The sequence below is a fragment of the Sander lucioperca genome, chromosome 20 (genome assembly GCF_008315115.2).
Source record: "Sander lucioperca isolate FBNREF2018 chromosome 20, SLUC_FBN_1.2, whole genome shotgun sequence".
NCBI lineage: Eukaryota > Metazoa > Chordata > Actinopteri > Perciformes > Percidae > Sander > Sander lucioperca.
Genome location: NC_050192.1, coordinates 14,480,410 through 14,503,294, shown reverse-complemented (window position 1 = coordinate 14,503,294; position 22,885 = coordinate 14,480,410). Strand labels below are relative to the sequence as shown.

General features: G+C 40.5%; 2 protein-coding genes across 8 annotated transcripts in view; both read left to right on the top strand.

Annotated features, from left to right (window-relative positions):
* The window catches only part of ahcyl2b (adenosylhomocysteinase like 2b), a 46,363-nt gene extending 43,716 nt beyond the window's left edge, over positions 1 to 2,647 (top strand). For all 5 annotated transcript variants that reach the window (XM_031284696.2, XM_035996034.1, XM_035996037.1 and 2 more), the window contains exons 13-17: positions 21 to 119; positions 1,306 to 1,374; positions 1,522 to 1,600; positions 2,312 to 2,432; positions 2,621 to 2,647. In XM_031284696.2, coding sequence (XP_031140556.1) covers positions 21 to 119; positions 1,306 to 1,374; positions 1,522 to 1,600; positions 2,312 to 2,432; positions 2,621 to 2,627 — 375 coding nt within the window. In that variant the 3' untranslated portion in view covers positions 2,628 to 2,647. The remainder of the gene's footprint in view (positions 1 to 20; positions 120 to 1,305; positions 1,375 to 1,521; positions 1,601 to 2,311; positions 2,433 to 2,620) is intronic.
* Positions 2,648 to 7,346: 4,699 nt separating this feature from the next.
* Positions 7,347 to 22,885, top strand: part of strip2 (striatin interacting protein 2) — a 30,972-nt gene continuing 15,433 nt past the window's right edge. The window contains exons 1-9 of one of the 3 annotated variants that reach the window (XM_031284855.2): positions 7,347 to 7,668; positions 12,537 to 12,606; positions 14,325 to 14,399; positions 18,151 to 18,285; positions 18,930 to 19,050; positions 21,174 to 21,242; positions 22,033 to 22,139; positions 22,431 to 22,558; positions 22,697 to 22,885. In XM_031284855.2, the coding sequence (XP_031140715.1) occupies positions 7,558 to 7,668; positions 12,537 to 12,606; positions 14,325 to 14,399; positions 18,151 to 18,285; positions 18,930 to 19,050; positions 21,174 to 21,242; positions 22,033 to 22,139; positions 22,431 to 22,558; positions 22,697 to 22,885 (1,005 nt within the window). In that variant the 5' untranslated portion in view covers positions 7,347 to 7,557. The remainder of the gene's footprint in view (positions 7,669 to 12,536; positions 12,607 to 14,324; positions 14,400 to 18,150; positions 18,286 to 18,929; positions 19,051 to 21,173; positions 21,243 to 22,032; positions 22,140 to 22,430; positions 22,559 to 22,696) is intronic. The other 2 variants (XM_031284857.2, XM_031284856.2) reach the window with 2 other exon arrangements.

Sequence of the window (22,885 nt, the reverse complement as noted above, 5' to 3'; positions counted from 1 at the left end):
ATGTTGTGCTCGTTCTGTAGGCAAGCCTGCGGACTCCTGAACTGACCTGGGAGAGAGTGCGCTCTCAGGTGGACCACGTCATCTGGCCGGATGGCAAGAGGATAGTGCTGCTGGCTGAGGTACACACTTCGACACACACACACACACACACACACACACACACACACACACACACACACACACACACACACACACACACACACACACACACACACACACACACACAACCCTGCATATGCACACTGCAGGTTAAGACTATGTGTGTGTGTGTGTGTGTGTGTGTGTTTGTTACAATCCGTGACAGAATGAGAGCAGTCTGTCAGGGCTGCTGTTTGATCTCCAGCAGGTTTCAACCACATCCTGCCTCTTTGTTCCAACAGTTCTCTTCCAAAATAGAGTTGTGTTCCAAAAAGATGGCGAGAGAGAGAGAGAGAGAGAGAGAGAGAGAGAGAGAGAGAGAGAGAGAGAGAGAGAGAGAGAGAGAGAGAGAGAGAGAGAGAGAGAGAGAGAGAGAGAGAGAGAGAGAGAGAGAGAGAGAGAGAGAGAGAGAGAGAGAGAGAGAAAATAACGAAACTAAAGCTGCAATCAAAATGAAAAACACACATCATCTTAACAGAGCGGGATTTAAAAGTTTGGGTTGTGACGAGTCATGCACTGAACATTAAAACCTTATTTGGTGGGGTGGTGAGTGATGGTGCAGTGGAATCGACACATGCCTTTGGTGTGGGAGATCTGGGTTCAATTCCCACTGCGATACATCAACCAATGTGTCCCTGAGCACCCATAGTTGCTCCAGAGGCATGCAGCCTCTGACATATGTAGCAATTGTAAATCGCTTCGGATAAAAACGTCAGCTAAATGACATGTAATGTAATATTTGCAGTTTTCATTCTGCTTTTCATCTTGGAACAACAATACAACCTTTCTCTGTTCCCACTTCCCTCCAAGCTGCAGTGTTTCAGTTTCACATACTAACTACCTCATTTTCTGCAACACTTGGGATCTCACATTCACTCACTGCAAAGCAGCATCTCAGACAGCAGCAACAGTTTAGTATTTTGGACAAAACATAATCTTTGTAAATAGAAGTTGCACAGCAGTAACTGTCAGAATGAAGACAAGAGAAAACAAACAGTGGCAGAAAAGATTTCAAAAAGCAACGTTCTTGAAAATATTTGTACAGGAGCTGAAATAGATTTCTTTTTTTCTAACACATACATCATCTCACCCAGTCTGCACATCCTGACACTTTGTTCCCTTGTCCTGTGTACTCTGAACATTGCATTGCTTCGTCTTCCTCTACAGGGTCGTCTGCTGAACCTCAGCTGTTCCACTGTGCCGACCTTCGTGCTCTCCATCACCGCCACCACCCAGGTAAAACGGCGGATCAGTTTCTGTCTCAATTACATTGTTGTACATGATTAGGTTTTTATTTTACACGTTCTGCATTGCTCTCACTTTGTTTCTGTTTATTACTTATAAAGAGTTTGAGGCAAAACATTGTTGTGTGTCTCTGCCCAGGCGCTGGCTCTGATAGAGCTGTACAATGCCCCAGAGGGACGCTACAAACAGGATGTTTACCTGCTGCCCAAGAAGATGGGTAAGATTTGTCAGTTCAGAATTTGTTGAGGGAATAAAACTGCTGAATGCATGAATACAAAAACACACAAAACAGAAGTATGAAAGCCTTTTGGAGAACACAAACACAGCGAGGTATGAGGACAGGGAGATACAAAATAACCTTGTTTGGTACTTAAGTGGCCACCAAGCAGGAAGTGATTACAGAGAGTTTGTGTTTGCCCCATCGGATAGGCTGCAGGCATTTGGCATCAATCTCTATAGACAACACAGTCGGTCTCATCTGTTGAGTCCAGAGTTGTCTCCCTGATAGCTTATCATTCACAGTTGAATGAGTTGTGTGCGTGCATACAGCCCACAGCATGTCTGCAGCGTTGCCCGTCACATCTCTTAGCTTTCCCTCGGTGGGTGAGCGCTGAACAAATGCACAGTAAAGAAAAACAGGGAGCCAAATGTAGGTCACCCTGTCAGTGACTGCTGCACCACTGACAGAGAGATTATGGAGAGAAAGAAGGAATCATTGAAAGGAAGGGCTGAGATGAGGAAAGATAGGAAGTAGACACAAAGACGGATGAGGAGAGGAAAGCAGTTCAGCACAAAGAGGAAGAAAGCGATTGAGAGATGGTAAATCCTAGAGGCTCCCTCTGTCTTTTTCTCATTTGAATGATTAATCAACCACAGAGACGCCTGATGAATGTTAACATGTTTCTCCTCTCTCTCTCTTGCCCTCTAGATGAGTATGTGGCCAGCCTACATCTTCCTACATTTGACGCACATCTTACAGAGCTGAGTGATGAGCAGGCCAAATATCTGGGCTTGAACAAGAACGGCCCCTTTAAGCCAAACTACTATAGGTATGGAAATGCATTCTTATTTTCTTCTTATTTTGACAGGCCTGTTGGTGGTTCAAGAGATAATCGTGTAAAGAAAGAAACTAACATTTGAGTCCTGCATGTATAGGGTTAGGATTTGTTTTTCAGGTTTTCTTTTATTTACAGAAAGCATCATCCTAACTTGCGTTCTTTCTGTTTTTCTCCTTAAGGTATTAAACCAGTGTCAGGGTTGGCCTGAAGAAATACAAATACTCCCAGAATGGCATGGACGCATAGAGGGAGAAGGAGACAGAAGGAAGGAAGGAAGGATGGACAGAACAGTCAACACACCTGCTTTATATATATATATATATTTTTTTTTTTGGGGACTCTGACTGAGCCTGAGGGGGAAGAGGGGGCGTAGGGGTGTGACTATCCCTTGGCTAATAGCAGCCGTTTTATTTATTCACATTCTACAACAATAATGATAACATTAACTCTAACTCTGTGGAGCTGCTCCTGCCACTCGCCATTCGCCATTAGCTAGCTCCCCGACATCTTCTCTTGGAAGATGTTTTACTTCCGCTCGTCATTTTACCGCCATTATCTCTTTCTCTTTAGACGCTAATTTGTTTGTCAAGTTAAATGTAAATCCTCCATCCTCCTTTCCCATTGCCAGATCTTTTATTGTTTAACTATTAAGTATGAAATTATGGCTGCGAAAAAAGATATATACTATATATATAAAAAAAAAACTGATTTAAAAAACAAATCTGTGTGAATGAAGATTTCGATGGACACTTTTTCCTGTCCTTTTGTTGTTGTCTTTTCTTTTCTACCTGTGTGATTATGTTTTTGTTTTTCTCTTGTGTAATATTGAGAGGGCGGGGCTAGACCTAGTGGGCGGGGGTTAGGCGGGATCTCAGGGTCCAATCATATCATGTCTTTTATTTGCTTGTTTCATTGAGATTCACCGTTGTGTCTGTTTTTAAACCTTTTTTTATGCATTCTGTCCCTACGGATCAGCCTGTAGTTTGTCATAACTTTCTTCTTAGAATTACTGGATGGTAACTGGTTCTTCTTACCTGTCACTCAAAGCCACAGTGAAACCATCTCATTGGCTGCTTCTTTCTCAGCTTCCAGCGGCTCACATGGCGCCAGTGTTGAAGTAATGAAACGTATTTCAAGCTAGTGAGAGCTAACCTTTTCATTTTGTCTTTTCCTTTTAACAAGAATGACTTATACTGTATTAGAAGCATGGCAGGTTGTCAGATCATTACAAGGAGTATACTGTATATTTAGATATTTATATTGAAATTTAAGATTTTTCTATCTTTTTCTCTCCTGCGCCATCTAATATCATCACGTTTGGGAAGAAAAAAACCCAACATATGTTATAAAGATAAGCAATTTAAATGTTCTAATGATAATTGTAATAAATGTACTTAAACCCTCACTTTGAATACTGTGACAAGAAATATTTACAGAGATACCAAATGAGCAGCAAGTTGCTGCCTGGCCGGTACTTAAACAGATATCTTCAATCATGTCCTCATTGAAAAGTATGGTGCTGTTAAGATTTACTGTACTTAACCATACACACCACAACTCTTTGGTACTCACAAATCTCTGTGGGTTCTGGTTAAAAAAAAATAAAATCAAATTTATTTATTTTTTATCCAAGAAGCACATTTACCTTCTCTGCAAATGCATGTGTGTTTGCCTGTTAAGGGATTTCTCACCTTTTGTAAAGATCTCCAAACTTGGCGTGCTATCCCTGATATATTTCATTTTCTTCTTTCCTACCTGGAAGGCTTAGATTCTAGCGGTATAATGAGCTGCACAGTCGTCATCCTCAGTAGCTCATCCCCAGCTGAGCTGACGGAGGACGTTAGAAAATCCTGACAGTCATTTCACCTGACAGCCAAGTGCACCCCGGCGCTATACCGGCTCTGCACCTGAACCAATCAGATTCTCTGCTGACCTGCTGGGAGATGCTGCCAGCTCTACTCTCCAGGAGAGATCAAATGCTTGAACATACAAACGGCAGCTCAATATCCAGCTCTGAAAATTGACTGTACCTTTTTAAAAAAATAAATTTGATCATTTTCCAGATTAAATGGCACAAAAGCTTTGTTTACCAGTTGAATTAATACATTGGCAAATTCAGAATGCAAATATGCATACATTCATGCAATTTTGTTGTGTGACATTATGAGTAATATTACATAATATACGATACCAACCAAAGTCTATGTCTAAGGAATATTTTGACATTTAGCTGTTTTCCCACCTGCTTCCGGTCTTTATGCTAAACTAAGCTAACCTGCGGCCAACCCCAGCTACATATTTAGCGTATGGACATGAGAGTGGGATTGATCTTCTCATGCAAGTCTCAAAGAAAGTCAAAAAAGCAGCATTTCCCGAAATGTCAAACTATTCCTTTTAAATTTGGTAAAAGCAAATTAAAGTCTGACTAAATTAAAACTTTAAAGGTGCATAGGAACCTCTCATAAACCTAGTCTAGTGTATGCCCATGATGACGTGTGTGTGTCTAAATGTCTTTCTGTGATGGTACACATCCTTTTTTGTAGGCCATGGTTGCTTCATTAACAGCTGCCTCAGGATCCTAGCCTGTGAGTTAGGGGGGAGAAACCATTTTTTGTTTTGTCAGCTGTAAACTGATCAACAGACCGGTGGACGGGGAAGGACACCAGCATCATATATGTATATACATACTATATACAGATATGACAACCTTTTAAAAGTATAGGAAGGTAAAAGACGAATCCACTCCTGTATTTATTGTTGTAAATCCTCATACAGTGCAAACTGGCAAAATTCTCAAAGATGTTTTAAATTGTCTAATAAAGAAAAAAAAAAAATCTGTTTAAATATTGCAAGTGATAATGATAGAAGATGAGCAATAATTTAAATTCTGTAATCTTAATGAATAAAGATGTGAAATTGTAACCACTTTGTGTGCATCTCCTTGATTTGACTCCTTTTCAACGCACCCACTTATGTAGGTGTTTGATGTGTGTTGTTCCAATCTGTTTTCATAGTGTATAGATTTCTGAGTAGTTGTGTTAATGTGTGTTGGGGGAAGGGGAGCCCATGTGTGCAGCTGCTGAGGTCTGTCAGAGCAACAGTGATCTCATGTGAGCCTCCATGATCAGACAGGGACATCTCTGACATCAACAGCTGGCTGCGATCCTTTATTTATTCTTGACACACAAATCAGCACAACAGGATTAAATGGATAGTTTGGCACATAGTAGAAGAAGATATAATTTGCAACAATCCAAACTATAATTCAAAGATTGACTGCACTGATTCTCTCTGTGTTTCTGTTTCTTAACCAATAAAAGCTCAACATTTAAAACAAGGTTTGACACAAACTTATTTTGATATTTAAATCAAAGTATTTTCAGTTTGTGAAAGGATGATTTCCTAGTTCAAAGCAAGATCCAATTTAAATACTTGGTAGATTTTTAAACGCATTTTAAGCGAATATTTCTTTCTCATTATAAAAAAAAAAAAATACACCAATAATACACAAGCTCAATGTTCTCATGTGAGCCTGTGAAAAATAATTGTACAATGTCTACAGTAGATCTGGAGGAGCTATCTTAAGTCTACGGTAAAAACCCTGATGATGTCACCAGGGTTATTTCAGCTTGGGCTTGACTTAATTATAACAGAAGTCAGAAACTCGGGGGTGGGGCATGAAGTTCAAAAGCTGTAGGCATTATGGTAATTGTAGGATCCAGCAATTTTGGACATGATATCTTGGCCTCTGTTGCTTTGATTTTGACCACAACCAACTTTTTGAAAGTGCACTACTAAATCGCTGGAATACTCCTTTGAAGTTAATATTTCATCTATGAAATACAACTATTTCCTTCTTTATTGATGTCTTTTTTTAATTATTATACAAAGTATGGATTTATAGCTTTGTCAGACTTCTAGAGTCGGTCAAAGAGAGTCTAAATGGATTCAACCAGCAGTGAATCATTTTTAATTTAATTGTATTTAATCATGAACTTGTCCCCGGCTGCCCTGCCCTTGTGGTCACGTTCTGCCAGTAGTTAAGTGCAATCCAATCATGTCATCTTAAGTGTTTTTCACAGTAAGGGGTTTGTGTGTGTTGGTAGGTAGGAGTGTTTGGCAACCTCCACACCGACCCCCACCTCCATATATCAATAATTCACTTGCTCCTCTGAACTGAGGGTGACAGGAGGTGAAGTGGGGGTGGTGGGTGTGGGCCACAGAAATTAGGAGGCAGACACATATACTGATCTGGACCCCTGACAACACTTTGTATCACTATCCATTGTATTACCAAGGATAAAATCTTGTTATTGGTAATTCAGTTTGACAGCTGCTGGGAAACATCATCCATTTTGGTGGTTATTATTTTTCTACCGGCATCTGGAGCCAACTGTGCTGCCCAAGACAAAAAACACTAACCATTGTGGTCTTAACTGGTCAAAGGTGAGTTAAGACCACAATATGACTTTTTGACACCAGTTTTAGCAACTAAAAATTAGTATGCTATAGAAAAGGGCTACTTGGTAGAAAAACATCATGTAGGCTACAATTTACAAGAGCTACAAAACATGTAAAAAAGCTAATTTACCCCTTTTTTTCAGCAATAGCCATTCAATGTCTTTGCATTCTGTAATGGACTCTGTTGTTTTCACTGTTAATGGCGGAGTCCTCCATAAGTTGCCTTCACAAATAAAAGGGATTTACAGGAAACAATGCATGTAGGCATTGTTTATCCAGTGTTTGTAATTTTAACATTAATTTACAGACCTTGACTGCACCGCCAGTAAAGGTTCTTATTTTGATAAGAGGTGTATTAGTTCTTCAGCATCTCTAACCACCATCTCTCTGCATTAGTGCACTGACCCTGTGAATGGTAACCACCTCATTTGACTTTTATTGTGGGCAGCTGATGCTCCTCTCTGCTGTTGACTCTCTAACCCCGCCCGCTCGGGGCGCATAGGGACATCGAACCAAACAGGCAGGAGGAGGAGGAGATCCTCAACTTGGGCTGAGGAGCCGGTGCAGCTCCCGGTGCGGTGCAGTCACACACAGCTCTCCACCGGACCGGTATGCACTACCCGCGGAGGAGGAAGTAAGCTAACGACCGAGAAAGATGCAGGCGGAGGACATGGAGGTACCTATCATTAATAATCTTGACGATAACGGCGACAGACAGAGGCCGATAGGGAAAGATGTGTTCAAGGTTCAGCAGAAGGAGTCGGAGGTAAATTGGAGATGCGTTTGTGTACAGTCGGCTGCTACCGCTTATGGTAGCCTATATGGAGGTGTGTGTGTGTGTGTGTGTGTGTGTGTGTGTGTGTGTGTGTGTGTGTGTGTGTGTGTGTGTGTGTGTGTGTGTGTGTGTGTGTGTGTGTGTGTGTGTGTGTGTGTGTGTGTGTGTGTGTGTGTGTGTGTGTGTGTGTGTGTGTTGCTGGGGAGCTTTCAGACCAGCTGAATGTCCTTTCCATGCGGTGAGTCCATGTCTTGGCTGGCAGGCAGACAGACACCGAGGTGTTATTTTGGCAACGGGCTCCTATAAATAACCCAGCAGTAATCCTACAGTGGTGCCCAACGTGGAGAATGAAGGTTGTGAAATGTGACTGCTCCTGTCAGGACCACACCACCACTACCAAACATTGGTATGAATTTGTATTCTCTTGTGGTAATTATCCCATGAATTAAAATGTCCTTATCCTTCATAGTTGACATTGGCTTGTGTCCTTCAGTTTATTGCTTTGTTGACTAAAATCAAATACATTTTGAAAATCTACTTTAAAGTCATTCGTCAAGTAGCCTACTAATAGTAAACATGTGCATGTTAAGGCTTCACAAAGGCAAATAGTTATCACTTCATATCATTATAAATGGGTTTGCTGTCAAGTAAATTAAGTGACCAACTTAAGACTTGACTTCTGGTAATGTGATGGACATTATATTTATACTAACTTATATTTTTAAGAGGATTATTTCTTTCTTTAAAAACAGTTACTATACTTGAATTTAGTGCAGCAACTAATCTTTAAATAATTTTCTCGATTCATCAATTAATCATTTTATCCTTGACATTATGGAAAATTGTGAAAAATGTCCATTACCTCAGAGCCCAAAGTGACTTATTGCTCATTTTATCAGACCAGCAGTCCAAACATAAAAGATCCAATTTAATATCATATATGATAAAGAAAAGCAGCAAATCCTCACATTTGAGAAGCTTGAACCATCATATGTTTGCCATATTACTTAAAAAAATAACTGAATACAATTAATAAAAATGCTAGCTTGAATGAAAATAATTGTGACCTGCAACCTGACAAGATTTTCTTTCATCCAATCATAGAGGCTGAGACACACCAGTTTACCAACAGATTTGATATGATTTTAAGAGTGTTTCTGAAATATGGTATGGACCAGTAAATCTACTCTGCTTCTCTCAACATGAAAGCAGCATGCCTCATGTTCAGTCTGACGATGCCTCCTTTTAGTGCTATGCAGCTATAATTCATTCCCTCATGAAAAAATTAGAAAAAGATGTTTTTATTGCTGGGTTGCTCAGAAGTTAAGCAATCAAAGCTGTCTTCCAGGCCAAAAATCCACTCACCCCTGACGTGCGTTTGTTTGAGAATGAGCAGATTGAATGGTTTTGAGGGAATTAGAGCATATTCATCTCACAGCCGTTGGATTCTGGGACCGGGGGGTTGGTGATGGTGTGGGGGGGTGAATGACATGGACGTTAAAAGCACTTCACGTCAATGTTGTGTTGATGCTGATGCTCCCTGGCCGCTGCACTGGAACTGGGCTCCTGTGTCTGTCTGTTTAGTTAACCTCAAATCTGATTCATTCATGTATGTAAATTGTCCGTCATTTGTGCTGGGTAGAGCAGTCGTCTCTTCTCTATGTGGCATATGTTGGTAGGAGTGGGGGTGGCCTGCCTTGACATTGTGCCCAGTGTTTGCACACTGATGTGGCGCAGAGAGTGTGGGAGCACAGAAGCGGTGCCAGTTTGGAACGAGGACGGCTCGTTATCAGCTGGTGGCTGAGAGGAGAGACTGTGGGGCGGACACTTCGGTTTCAGGAACAAGTGTAGACCCTCTGCGCTGCTTGTCCCTGGGTGACACCAGATGGATGGTGGATGAGGCTGCTTGTTTCTATTGATCAACTAACGTAATAGTAATTGATGACAGTGATAACCGTGTTATCGTGTTTAAGTCAATGTTTAAGTAATTTATCGAACAAAAATTGGTTGTTTCAAATGTGAGAATTTGCTGCTTTTCAATGTTTCTTTAAGTTGCAAATTGAATATCTTTTGGGTTGTGATCGGTTAGTTGCACAATTTCAAGACATCAACTCTGACAAATTGTGATGGGGAATTTTTCCAATTATCTGACACATAAAAGAATAAATGGATAATCAATTCATCCAAAAACAGGATTACTTTTAGAACTAGAAGGGCACTTGGAGCAAGAAACAAATCAAACTGAAAACCTCCATGGCGGAGACAATAATATGAAGAGTTAAAGGGTCAAGCAATTCAGTTGAGCTATCATAACTATTAGTTTGTAGTATAGGTCAAGCTTAAAAAAAAATGCTAAATCCTACATTTCCCATAATGCAACCATTAGCTTCTTTTCATTAGACCCTCCTGGTCTGCTAAATGCCCATGTCCTTCAAACTCCACACACCCAGTTTGTAATAGACTGTTATAGATTTTAAGTCGAAGTCGAGGTAACCCTAATGACATCACCAGGGTTATTTTGTCACGCTGAAAATGTCGTCATTGTTTGTTATTTTGTTTAGGTTGAAGATGAATGAAAAATAATGGTATTATGGATAAGAGCTGTGTGCAAGTTTGATGGTCTGTTGGTTGGACAAAACAAGAAATTTGAAGCCGTCCCCTTGGGCTCTGGGAAATTGTGATGGGCATTTTTCACAAATTGCCCAATTGCCATTTAATAGACTGAACAAAGAAATTAATCAAAAAAATCAACACATTATTCAATAATGAAAATAATCACTGGTCTCAGCCCTATTTGTTAACAGACTGAACCATTAGACAGCGGGATGAATGGGAGGGATTGTGCAGTGGCAGCAGTGGATGAATATTGGTGTTGGAATAGCTGCCTGCAGCACAGATTAAATCACACAACTAAGGCTGTAATTGCTATTGTATACAGGATCTGAGGTTGTTTTCCATATAAAGGCACAGTGGCAGTTGATAAAAGTTAATTACAATGATTATAATGCACTAAATGGACAAATGATTTCAACATAATTCTATCTGGTACTGAGAATGGTGTCCCTGAATGGCCTCTTGCAGCTGGATCAATAATAAGCAGTTTTACTGTATACAAGCCATAAACAACATAAGTGTGATATGTATGTGTAGTGTAGTAAGCTAAAGGGCTGAATTTGCTTTAACCGCAAGACCAGCCTATACTTCTATCTTCTAAATGCACTGGAATTTTAAAGGTGGAGAAATAGTGTCCAAAAACAAAATATTTCAAGTTGAATGCCTCCAAAATAAAATGCCACTTGATTTTAAGATTGTAAAAGTGAGGCAGCATCTGGTCACAAACATCCACTGTCTTCCTTCACTCGCACTCAGAGTTGTGGGTAATTTTGGTAAATCATCTGCGCTCCCAAGTGGTTCTCATTTCCTGGTTTACAAATGCAACAATGACATCGAATCTAATTGCTTTGGCTCGCCGTCATAAACAAACTGCCTGCTGACGTCCTGTATATTTCAGTTCATGCTGACTTGGTTGCAGCAGGTATTTATAGGAGATAGTTACATGACAGCACACAGAGTTGTTTAACTAGGATAGCTGACTCAGAGCACATCCTTGTTTACAGTCCTGGCCCTGGGGCACTTTTCACAGGGTTAAACACATCTAACACTCGTAGCTTGGAGCCTTCTACTGCTGCGAGGAGGAATCTTTTTATTATTACTCTCATTAACATAAAATTAATCTTTAACAGTCACTGTAGGGCAATTAATCATCCTCTATCTACCCAAAAGAAAAAGAGATAAAAACCAAGAATTTTCCAGTTACTAGGCTAATGCTCTTACTTCTGTTATGCTTCTATTTGTCCCAGGTGTTAATCATAAGCAGGATACACTGCCACGGTTCTTCATATCATGATATGCTTCTCTATTTTGGAGGGAAGAATTCCTTTCACAATGTTGAGAGCCTCTGTGAGCATGTCTGCCTTTCGTGTGTGTGTGTGTGTGTGTGTGTGTGTGTGTGTTACTATATTCGTGGGGTCCAAAAACCGGGGAATACAGTATACTTGTGGGGTCAGCACAGCCTTGTGGGGCCCAAAATGCTGGACCCCACAAGGTTAAAGGGCTGTTTGAGGGTTAAAACTTGGTTTTAGGGTTAGAATTAGGTTATGGTTAGGGTAAGGTGCTAGGGAATGCATTATGTCAATGACGGGTCCCCACAAAGATAGTGAAACAAGTGTGTGTATGCGTGTGTTTTAATAGTTGATATTGTATGATGTACAAGGTTGCAGGAAACATTTGTGTGACTGCAGGTAGCTGGTGAGTGTGTTCCTAGAGACTTAATGTGTGCAGTGTGTCTCGTGCTAATCACAGGGTGAGGCTAAAGTCAGTCAAGAGAGACCCTCGACTGCATACAGGAGCTAATCTGCTCTGAAATAAGGTGCCATGTTGAATCCTGCGCCCTCTCTTTCCTCACTCCTTCCTTGCTGCAGTTTATTGCTCTACCTGAGTATCTGGATCATTGTTAGGGAGAGCGTACTTCAATTGTTTAATCAGCCTGATCAGGCAGTAGCCGTGTGTGCCAGTAGAGAGCATCTGTAATTGCGAGATCTGAGAAAAAAAGTCATGTAAATGACTAATCAACACTGCCGGGGATATTCAGCAGCCAATCAAAACTGTGAACGTGCCTGAAGAGTGTGCGTGGGCGCTAGTTGGAGTTGTGAACACAAGTGGAGTACAGGTTAGTTGTAGGTGTTGCTAAATGGGAATAGCCTGCGGTATTATGTGGGTGTCAGGACATCTGTGATTTTAGCTGAGATCAGTGTCATACTATAATGTATATATGCTAATGTGTGTTTTATTCTTCACAGAGCTCCATGGAGTCACCCAACCTAGAGTTTGAGTACGGAGACACAGACACACTGACTGCTGAGCTTTCAGGTAAGACTGGCCTGTTAATAAAACACCAGACTTCTCTACAAAATAATTTGTGATTTGTATGAAGCTTGCACCCCATTTGCTTCTTTCATACAGTAGTTGCTGCATTCAATGTGCTAACCCTTTATTCAAATGATAACATTTGATCTGGTTAAATAAATGTATGTGGTCTTAGATAAGTATTCGTGATTCTGCTACCATATTGTTTACTAAAATCTGGTTTTCCCATGATGGGTATATGTCGGTCCACCACTTTGGTCCAGACTGAAATAGCTTGACACCTAATGGATGGATTGCCATGCAATTTTGTACAAATATCCATGGTACCTAGAGGGTGAATGTATATGACTTTGATGTCTCTGAACTTTTTCTCTAGTGCCACCATCAGGTCAAAATATGTCCAATATTTTACTTTATGACCAAAGACTAATGACATCAGGATAGCAAATGTTCTCAAAGCACAGCTGTGTTTGCATACAGTCTCACAAAGCACAAACTGACATTTGTAAAACCTGTTTGTGATGTACCTCCATGCATAGTCTGGCCTGGTTACTTGCTTGAATCTGTCCCTTTTGCACGTTCCATTGCTTTTATCCAATTTCCTTTTTTATGTCAAACTTATACAGTTAAAAGTATGCATGGTTGATACATTTCTTTCACATAATTCCTGCAGTAATACCTGTGTTTCTACTTAGCATACAAACTACAATGTGCTATTGATTGGAAAATATAATGCTGCATCTGCGTTCGTCAGGTTTTCTTCAGCTGTTTTATGTTACAGTGTTATTCATAACAACAAGACATTAAGCTGACACACTGCTGAAGGCACAGAACAAAATCTTCTGGTCCTGACTTGTTTTCCAGATATAGGACGCATTGTATGACTAATGTTATGCGTATTCATAAGAACTATGATTATACATTCAGAACTACCGAATTGATCCAGCATCTGTGTATCTGGTAACAGCTCATGCGTGACTTGGAGCTTGAATTATAAATGGCCCAAAGATGCATAAATGACAGAAGAACAGAATTCAACAATGCTGATAGAAGTTTCTGATTGTACTTTAGTTGGTACAATAGTTTATTTCAAGTGTGTAATTTAGATTCCTCTTCAGTACAACCATTTCTTCTCAGAGCCAGGTGATGTGCTGAGAGAAAAGTTGAATAACGACATTGATGTCAAGTCAGAATGATTGTGCTCCTGGTAGATGGCAGGCAGCAGCTGAGTGTTAGTCCCATTGGCAAACAGACACACAAACACACACAGACAGACAGACAGAGCAGCTTTCTGGCGATAGCTCCTCGGGGTCGAGGAGTGACAACTGCTCTCAGAACAGGAGGAAAAGCATGGCAACGTGATGAATCATTGGACTGTGCATGAAACAAATGAGATCACCACTGAGGAGACAGCAGCTGGTCGGTTTTGTTTTTGTAGAGTAGCGCAGTTTACCTGTCTTCTGTTTCTATTCGCTTTACGGCTGTTACTGACCATTTGTTTCATTATTGATTGTGTTAATTTTTTTTTATTGTAACACGTCCAAAAATTGTACAAACAAACAAACAAGAGAAGTAGCAAATCCTATCATTAGAGAAGCTGTGACCAGAGAATGATGAGTTTTTGCATGAAATATGATTTAAGTGATTAGCAAAATAGTTGATTAATTTTCTGATTTCTGATTGATCGTTTCAGCTCTAATTCTATTGTATTCTGTCCACAGAGCTCTACAGTTACACAGAGGAGCCAGAGTTTGCCCTGAACAGAGATTACTTTGAGGAGGACTTCAGGAGCCATGGTTTGTTCCCCTCGCTAGTCATGTTTCCATTTACCTTTACCTTTATTTTGATGCACATATTTGACTGTACTGACCTGGACACGTTCAAAATACTAATCAAAACACACCTCTTCAGATTAGCTTTCCACGTGCAATAGTCTTACATTTCTCACCTGATAGGATAGATATAAATAAAATGTATTATTATTATTATTATTATTATTAGAAAAGCTGGATGGAAACGGCAAGATTTGATTTGTCAAAAAAGAGATGATTTGCTAAATGGGATATGGAAACACCTCTGCCGAATATACTCTGAGATAGACAACATTTAAATCACAGGACTGATCAGCTGTTTCTGCTGTAAGCGTCTTCCCAGATATTTTCATAATGTGTCTTTGTCTCCATTAAACATGACCAAGACTCACGGACATGAAAGAACAATTAAAACTTGCTCAATTGAACCAATTTCCTGAAGATCTCTATCCATTTTTCTCTCGTAGATGGGTTAGATGGCCAAGGTTTCCGGTGAGCTATCTCTACTTCTTCTACTCTGATTTATGGCGAATTACAGCCATGCGTAGCCAACTTCTGACCAAACTACGCTGTAGTTTGGTCGCTAGTTTATTCGCTCAAAACCAGTTAATGGAAACGTAACTAGTTTGCATTTCTTTTTTTGCGATATTTCAACAGCCTAAAAGCCGCTTGGCAATTGAATCAAAACTACTGTTACTGGCTCATGTGAAGAGAGAGTAAAAACTGAGCTGTCAGTTTGTTTTAGACACAAAATGGTGTTTACACACACTGATATGGCACAGCAAAGTAGGGTCTTGGCAAACCCACTGAAGTCTACAGCCAGTAGTGTTGCTTATCACAGAGACCTTGATGGCTCCTCCAACAGTGTGACTGCTTTTGTCTGACAGAACAGGACGGAGTCCTTTTGTGTGGCTCTGAATGCTACTGTTGGCTCCAGTTTAGTGCTTGATAACAGGGTCCATGTATGAGATGGTGAAGGTTAACTGAACAAAAATGTTCACGACACAGTGTGCACATGATAAAATGTGTGTTGAAGGGAATTGCAAGAGAAATGAATAAAAAGATAAAGTAAAGGATGTATGCACATCTCAGCATTCAGAGTTGGTCGGCGCCATAACATTTGGACTTCAGCTTGCATTTCTATCGTTTTTCGATATAATTTTTCGTATTTTACACATTTGACATTGCAACTGTGATCATGAATCCATTTCACCGCTCCAGTGAATTTCTCAACTTCACACTAAAAGCTGTAGGGAAATATGTTAAACTCAGTTCAGCTCAGGTTTCTCACCTCTGACGTGCAACACAAGCCAGCGTTGCTCTTCAGCGTGCTGCTGTGGGTTTTTTCAAAGCTGTGTGAAACAAGGGTGACCAGGCACATCAAAGCTCTGCTTTTTTAAGCTGTTCAAAGAGTGAATATCCCCACAGACACACATGGGAGGGCCCATCCTAACCATGTGATTAATATTTGGTTACCAAGAACAAAGCAGCCTTTTCTACATGAGTTACTGTCTCACAAGAGATTATGCTGAAGTGCAATGTTTCTTTACCAGAAATTTTGAATCATGCGGCCTTGTCTTTCATTCTAAGAAAAAAAAAATGTACACTAAATGGTCCAATCTGGTGCAACAGAGGCAGGTTTTTGAAGTAATAATATTGTTGTAACATACCACAAATATGACTGATAATAAGCAAGAAGCCATAAAGGCCTCAAGTCATTGTGGCATCTTTCTATTTGGTCTAGAAAAAGAACGAGACAAGCTTCATCCTCTTCATCTGTCACTTTGTCTCCAAGATGGACGGTAATGAATAGCAGGATTAGAGGAGAGCTTTTCTGACTGCTGTTTTACAGAGATAGAGCACAGACCTGCCTCTTTGCATTACGGTCTTTTCATTTTGCGTGTGTGTATTTGTGTGTTCAGCGAGCACTGTATGTTAGTTGTCAAAGGGTGGTTCTCCTCTTTGACTTGTACTCTTTGTGTTTGTGTGTGTATATGTCAGGAACACTGACAGTGTGCTCATCAATGTTCTCCGCAACTACCCAGAAATTCCCAGTCACTCACCTAAATCACTGTGATTACCACGACATGTTTAATTTAAGCTCTTAACTGGAGAAAAGAGAGTTTCTTAGGGACAGTGCAGAAATTTGAAAGCATTTTTGTTTTCCTGACTTGAGTAGACAAGTAGTAGCAAGTCGGAGTATCTTAAGTAGAAGAAGCACTGAGCTCCACAGATCATGATGACGTTACGTTGCCTAATGCCTATTATTGTCCGCATAATCAAATATAGAGTCTAACAATAGAAGACTTGCACTGTTTAAAAAAAGGTTCAAATCCTTGCCAGCGAAGGCATGCATTTATTTAAATGCTGTATTTTTTGTAAAAGTAGCAGACTTTTTTGTACATATAGACCTACTGTATGTACTTGTGGTTTCTCCTCATGACACCACTGACTCTGTTAATTACTGCTCTGTACTGTATGCTTCAACACTCACTAGCTTTCAGCTATTTCCAGAGCTGATGCTGTGGGCCTGAACATAATGTTAAAACCTAATGACAGACACATCAAAGCAGCAGTCAGTCTTTATATTTACACACACACTTTACAACATGATCACTGTAAATATCCAGATCAAGGTAACAGGTTTGACTAAAATGATATGCATTCCCCAGATTTCCAGAACAATCTGAGTTAAAATATTCTTAGTGTGAGACATGAGGAAGGAAAGCAGGAGAGATGAGAGGTGTGAGTATGACATGCAGAAAGTAAAGAATGAGGGATATTTATACGGTTGAAGTGATGCAGGACTGGTTAAATTATTGTTTCGTTTTTCAACTTGGGTTACACACTACAGGGAGTAAACTCGTTGTCTTTATGCATTGAAGTGTTGCTTATAATAACATTACACAACATGATACACTATGGCTTACATAATGTATTAAAGCGATAACGGTGAAAAGATAATGAGTATGATAACTACAGTAAGCTGATGGTATGATAATAGTAAGCTAATGGTATTATAACTACAGTAAGTTAACAAGTATGGTAACTAGAGTATTATACCAAAGAGTATGATAATACAGTAAGCTAACGGTATAACTATAGTTACCACAGAGTATGATAATACAGTAAGCTAAATGGTATGATGATAACTATAGCAACCACAGAGTATGATAATACATAGGCTAACAGTATGATAACTATAGTAACCAAAGAGTATGATAATACAGTAAGCTAACAGTACGATAACTATAGTAACACAATGATAATCCAGTAAGCCAACGGTATGATAACTACAGTAAGCTAACAAGTATGATACTAAATAAGATAGCAAGTGAGAATTGACTGACAAAGAGAAAATCTACATATGGTCAAACTGGCCCTATATTGCAGAATTTTATGTTCTTATGTATTCTTGTCATATAGTCAATTAACTGCATCATACACAACAAAAATATTTTACCAGTGAGGATACATCCCAGAATAACAATTTTCAGGTGTGTGCTAGTGGACAAGTGGTCAAAGCGGGACTATGTAGCTAACCTTTGAGAGGAATAATAGCACATTCCTCCTTTTACAAATGAATTCACAAGCAATAAAACACATTTGAAAAATGCCAAACAAATACACACTGTGGACACATATTATAGTAGCCTACACGGCAGAGGAAAAATATACTGAAATAAGTGCTTCTTAAAATAACCTTGCTCACTGTGTTGTTGTGTCCGTCCTGCAGCTCGAGGCAGGAGGTGGACCGAGTTGACGCTGGAGGAGCAGAGGACGTATGTGATGAGGCTGCTGGATGCGCTGGAGGTGACGGACCGAGACAAGAGGCTGAAGGTGGCCAGGGCCATCCTCTACTTGGCTCAGGGTGCGCAGGCCCAATACAGTACAACCAGCAATAGGCCTTTTACACAGCAGGCATTTTGTCTTGTCAAAGTTGGAAAAGCACAGGTTTTACTAATATAACTCACTTTGGCTCTGTTCTATCCCAGTGTCCCAGGAAGCCATGACATTGTGACAATGATGGAATTCAGCCATCATTCATTTTAAGCTTTTTCCACTGTGACATGTCAAAATGTCTTTAGTGAAAAAGGTCCATGCACCATGCTGTAGCAGTTCATTTGTGGCTACAAACTCCTACACTTATTGCTGTTAACTTTGTACTTTAACTGAAATTAGCTTGTAAAAGTCATCAACTTTAAATACTTCTCAAAAAGGTGTGCTTTGAACAAGCTTATAGGGTTATGCTTTGCACATGATAGTAGGTAGTCCTTGCTCCTAATGCACTTGCCAGCACACCAAACTTCACATATAGTATAATGTATGATTTATACAGTGCCAAACATCTGTTTTGTGAGAGATAGAATATAATGTATATTATTTAAAAGCATTCAGTTAGTAAATCACCTGAAAACCCAGAAATAAAATGCAAACATACTGGAAAAATGGCACACAAAACAATCTAACGACACCCCTCTTGTGTACTGTTTTTCCCCACACCTTTTACCCCAGGAGTGTTTGATGAGTGTGACACAGAGGTGGATGTTCTCCACTGGTCCAGACACAATGTCTTCCTGCTCTACAACATGGGCATTTTCACGGCACTGCTGGAGCTGCTTAGCATGGAGATAGAGTAAGTAGGACACACTGAATATGCTGGGGATTATATGAGTCAATAAAAACGTTTCACTACTTCAACAGGCAAAATAAAATGCCATCCAAACCACCAGCTACAATGTCTTTGACTTTGGATTTGCTTGATACGACTACAGACTTGCTGCTGCTTATGTATTTACAATAGAGGGTAGAAAGGGACCTAAAAGGCAAGCACGCCAGAAAGATGCAAAACAGTTTATATATATATATTTTTAAATGTATTTCCCCCTACGGTGAAGGCCTGCTGCAATAAAGGAAGGGAGGAGGTTTACAGGGTGAAAGTGCCATTATGTTTTATTTTTTTTAGATGAAATGGGCAGGTACACTGAACTGCAGGCTGCAGAGTGTGCTAAACCCTGTGGCCACCAGCAGCCCTTGTCCATGATGAGAATCCATGAGGTCATAATGACATTGTTTAGAATGTTGAGAAACTATAAATACTGGGACCCCAGTTTGGTTCATACACACATTTCACTTAGACGCCAGTTTGGTTCAGAGACGAATTTGACTGCGACAATGGAAGATGCACAGAGCAAGAGAAAACAAAAACCGAGGAGAAAAAACACTGACTTCCAGCTGGAAGACATGAAAATCCTGTCCAGGGAGGTTAAACCTCCAATGAATTTCTACCTCAGTTCACTGGAAGAACATATTAAGATGTGAACTAATCTGCTCGATGCTGGAGAACGATCTGAGGCACCGCTTGTCCATTACCAAGATCACATTTCAGCAGATGAAGGGAGCGAAAGAGGCTCTTTAAAATGAATTGGAGGCAAAGAAGTTGGAGCTCTCCAAAGAAAGGAAGATGCTTGCAGCGGGTAAACCAACGTGGAGGTGGAGTTGGAGAGCTATCTGGATATTGAGAGGGCACGAGCTCAGGAGCTTAAAAATCTGCTGAAAAGTTTTAACATACTCTCATAAGTTAGAGCGTGGTAAGAGTTGAACCATGGTTTCACAGTGGAGTCTTCCCTATTAAACACAATGTTATATTGTAATATACAGTGGCTTCAGAAAGTATTCAGACCCCTTCACTTTAAATGGATGAAATGCCATATTTGCCCATTAATCTACACGCAACAACCCATAATGACAATTAAATGAGAAAGTTTTGCAAATTTATCAAAAATCAAAAACTAAAATCTAAGTATTCAGACCCTCAGCTGTGCTAAACTTGAGTGAAGTTATCCTGTGGCAAATTAAATTGATTGAACTTAGTTTAGAAAGAGGGTGTGTGTGTGTGTGTGTGTGTGTGTGTGTGTGTGTGTGTGTGTGTGTGTGTGTGTGTGTGTGTGTGTGTGTGTGTGTGTGTGTGTGTGTGTGTGTGTGTGTGTGTGTGTGTGTGTGTGTGTGTGTGTGTGTGTGTGTGTGTGTGTGTGTGTGTGTGTGTGTGTGTGTGTGTTCCCATAATTCACACTGTATGTCAGGACAAAAACTAAGCCATGAAGTCCAAACAACTCTCTAGAGGCATAGATCAGGGCAGGTCAATCATTGTGAAATGGAAAAAGTTTGAAACCACCAGCACTCTTCCTAGCATGAGTAACAAGGCAAGAAGAGCCTTGGTCAGGGAGGTGGCCAAGAACCCAAGTGACATGTTTGGAGCTCTGGTCTCTCAGCACATCCACTTTTTCCCTCCCAAGGTTTATGGGGATAGAAAAACACAGAAAGGCATAAAGAGAGGGGCAGACTGAAATGCAGGAATACAGTAAACACATCGCCTGTGATCCACACTTCAAACCTTCGGTTGTGGACACGGTGCGTCAGCAGCTCCTTCAAGTCAGCTTTGTTGCTGCTGCTGTCCGCCTCAGTTGGGATCCGACGCTTCTTAGTTGTTACATAAGCTGCTCTGAGGCATCACGGCACAGTCTGGCCTATCAACATGCTGCACAGCAAAGCAGTGTAAGCAAGCCAACGAAGTAAACACACACATGGTGCTGATAAAAAAAAAAAGCATGAAAAAGGCACCACATTAAAACTTACAATCTGGATGTTTAGAATCTCTAGATCATTATGTCCTTATCATCATTGATTGTGTGTATGCACAGACTTGCTCTTCTTTTTTAAATAAACCCAAATGATGCAAGTATTTACTTGTGTGTGCAGTAACAACCAGGCATGCAGCAGTGCAGTGAGGAAGCCTGCCATCTCTCTTGCAGACAGTACAGAGCTCAGGTAAGTAATACCACCACATGACTCACAGCCTGCTCCACATTCCTCTCACTTCACATAAGAAACAAAGAAAGCCAATAAGTAGAAAAATATCTTCCAATTCTTCAATTTTATGTCTCTTGTCTTGCTCTTTTTCTCAAAATGTCCCAGTTCATCTCAATATTTCTAATGCTTACCTTTCTGTCATCTGGCCACAAGCACACGTTTACACACACAAACCTCATCTACAACATTTAATTATATTATTTGACACACACACACACACACACACACACACACACACACACACACACACACACACACACACACACACACACACACACACACACACTCATGTTTACACATTCACAGAGCTCCATCTGTGCATTCCCCAGTTGAACACTTACAAATAATTACAGGCTTGAGGAGAAGATTTGCACCTAATTGCTGCTACAAAATTGAAAACCATTGAAGTTATTTCGAACTGAGAGGTTTTGTTGAATGAACAAAGCGTTTAATGCATAAAACACTGCCTGACTTACATCTGGTTATTGTAAATGGATAGTGCATTATCCTGGCAGAGACTACAAAGTATTTCCTCATACTAAAATGCACAAGCAGATTGCATACAATCCTCCTCTGCTCCTTGCACTGACCTTTCATTGTTACATCATTTCCTCCATCATATTATTGTCTCTTGTACTTGTAGTATTATTGTTTTAGGCACAAGTTAAATGCCTAACGCACGCACGCGCGCGCACACACACATGCACGTATATGGTCAAGCTGAGAATTGTGTTTCTTTTCCTTGCAGAGTGCTACTGAGCATCATGTACCTGTTGGTGGAGACCATTAGAGTTCAAATGGAGGACGACAGACCCGAATGGAGAGCAGCAAGAGAAGCCTTCAAGAATGAGCTAGGTGTGTGTGTGTGTGTGTGTGTGTGTGTGTGTGTGTGTGTGTTAGTTCCTGACTGAGGCTGCCTTTGGGAGCATATTTCAGACTAAAGACCAGTCAACTGGGGATAGCTTGTCCAATTAATGTTAGTATATGTAATATATATAAAACACGACGCCATATTTTTTCTCACAAGCCATTGAACATTAAAGCATGTAAACATGTTATAGTAGAAACCCAGAATGCAAGTATGAACCCAAAAATATATCAATATATCCAATCCAAAAACACTGACTTTGACTTTTGACCCATCAGGTTCACCTCTGTACAACGGAGAGCCCTTTGCCCTGCTCCTCTTCACCATGGTGACCAAATTCTGCAGCATGAATGCCCCACACTTCCCCATGAAGAAAGTACTCCTGCTGCTCTGGAAGACAATACTTGTTCGTAAATTATAACCATTGAAACAGTGACACACAATGCACATAAATCGTCTGCATCTGTGTATGTGTGTGCATTTGTTAGTGTGTTCACTACAGCTTGTAAATCACTGTGTTTCTGTCTCCATCCTCATCTTTCAGTTCACATTGGGGGGTTTCGAGGAGCTCCAGGAGATGAAGGTGCGGGGTCGGAAGCGTTTGAACCTGCCCCCGCTGCCGGAGGACAGCATCAAGGTGGTCAGGGCCATGAGAGCAGCTTCGCCCCCGGCCTCTGCCATGGAGCTCATTGAACAACAGCAGCAGCAGAAGAGAGGCCGCCGCAGCCGCAGG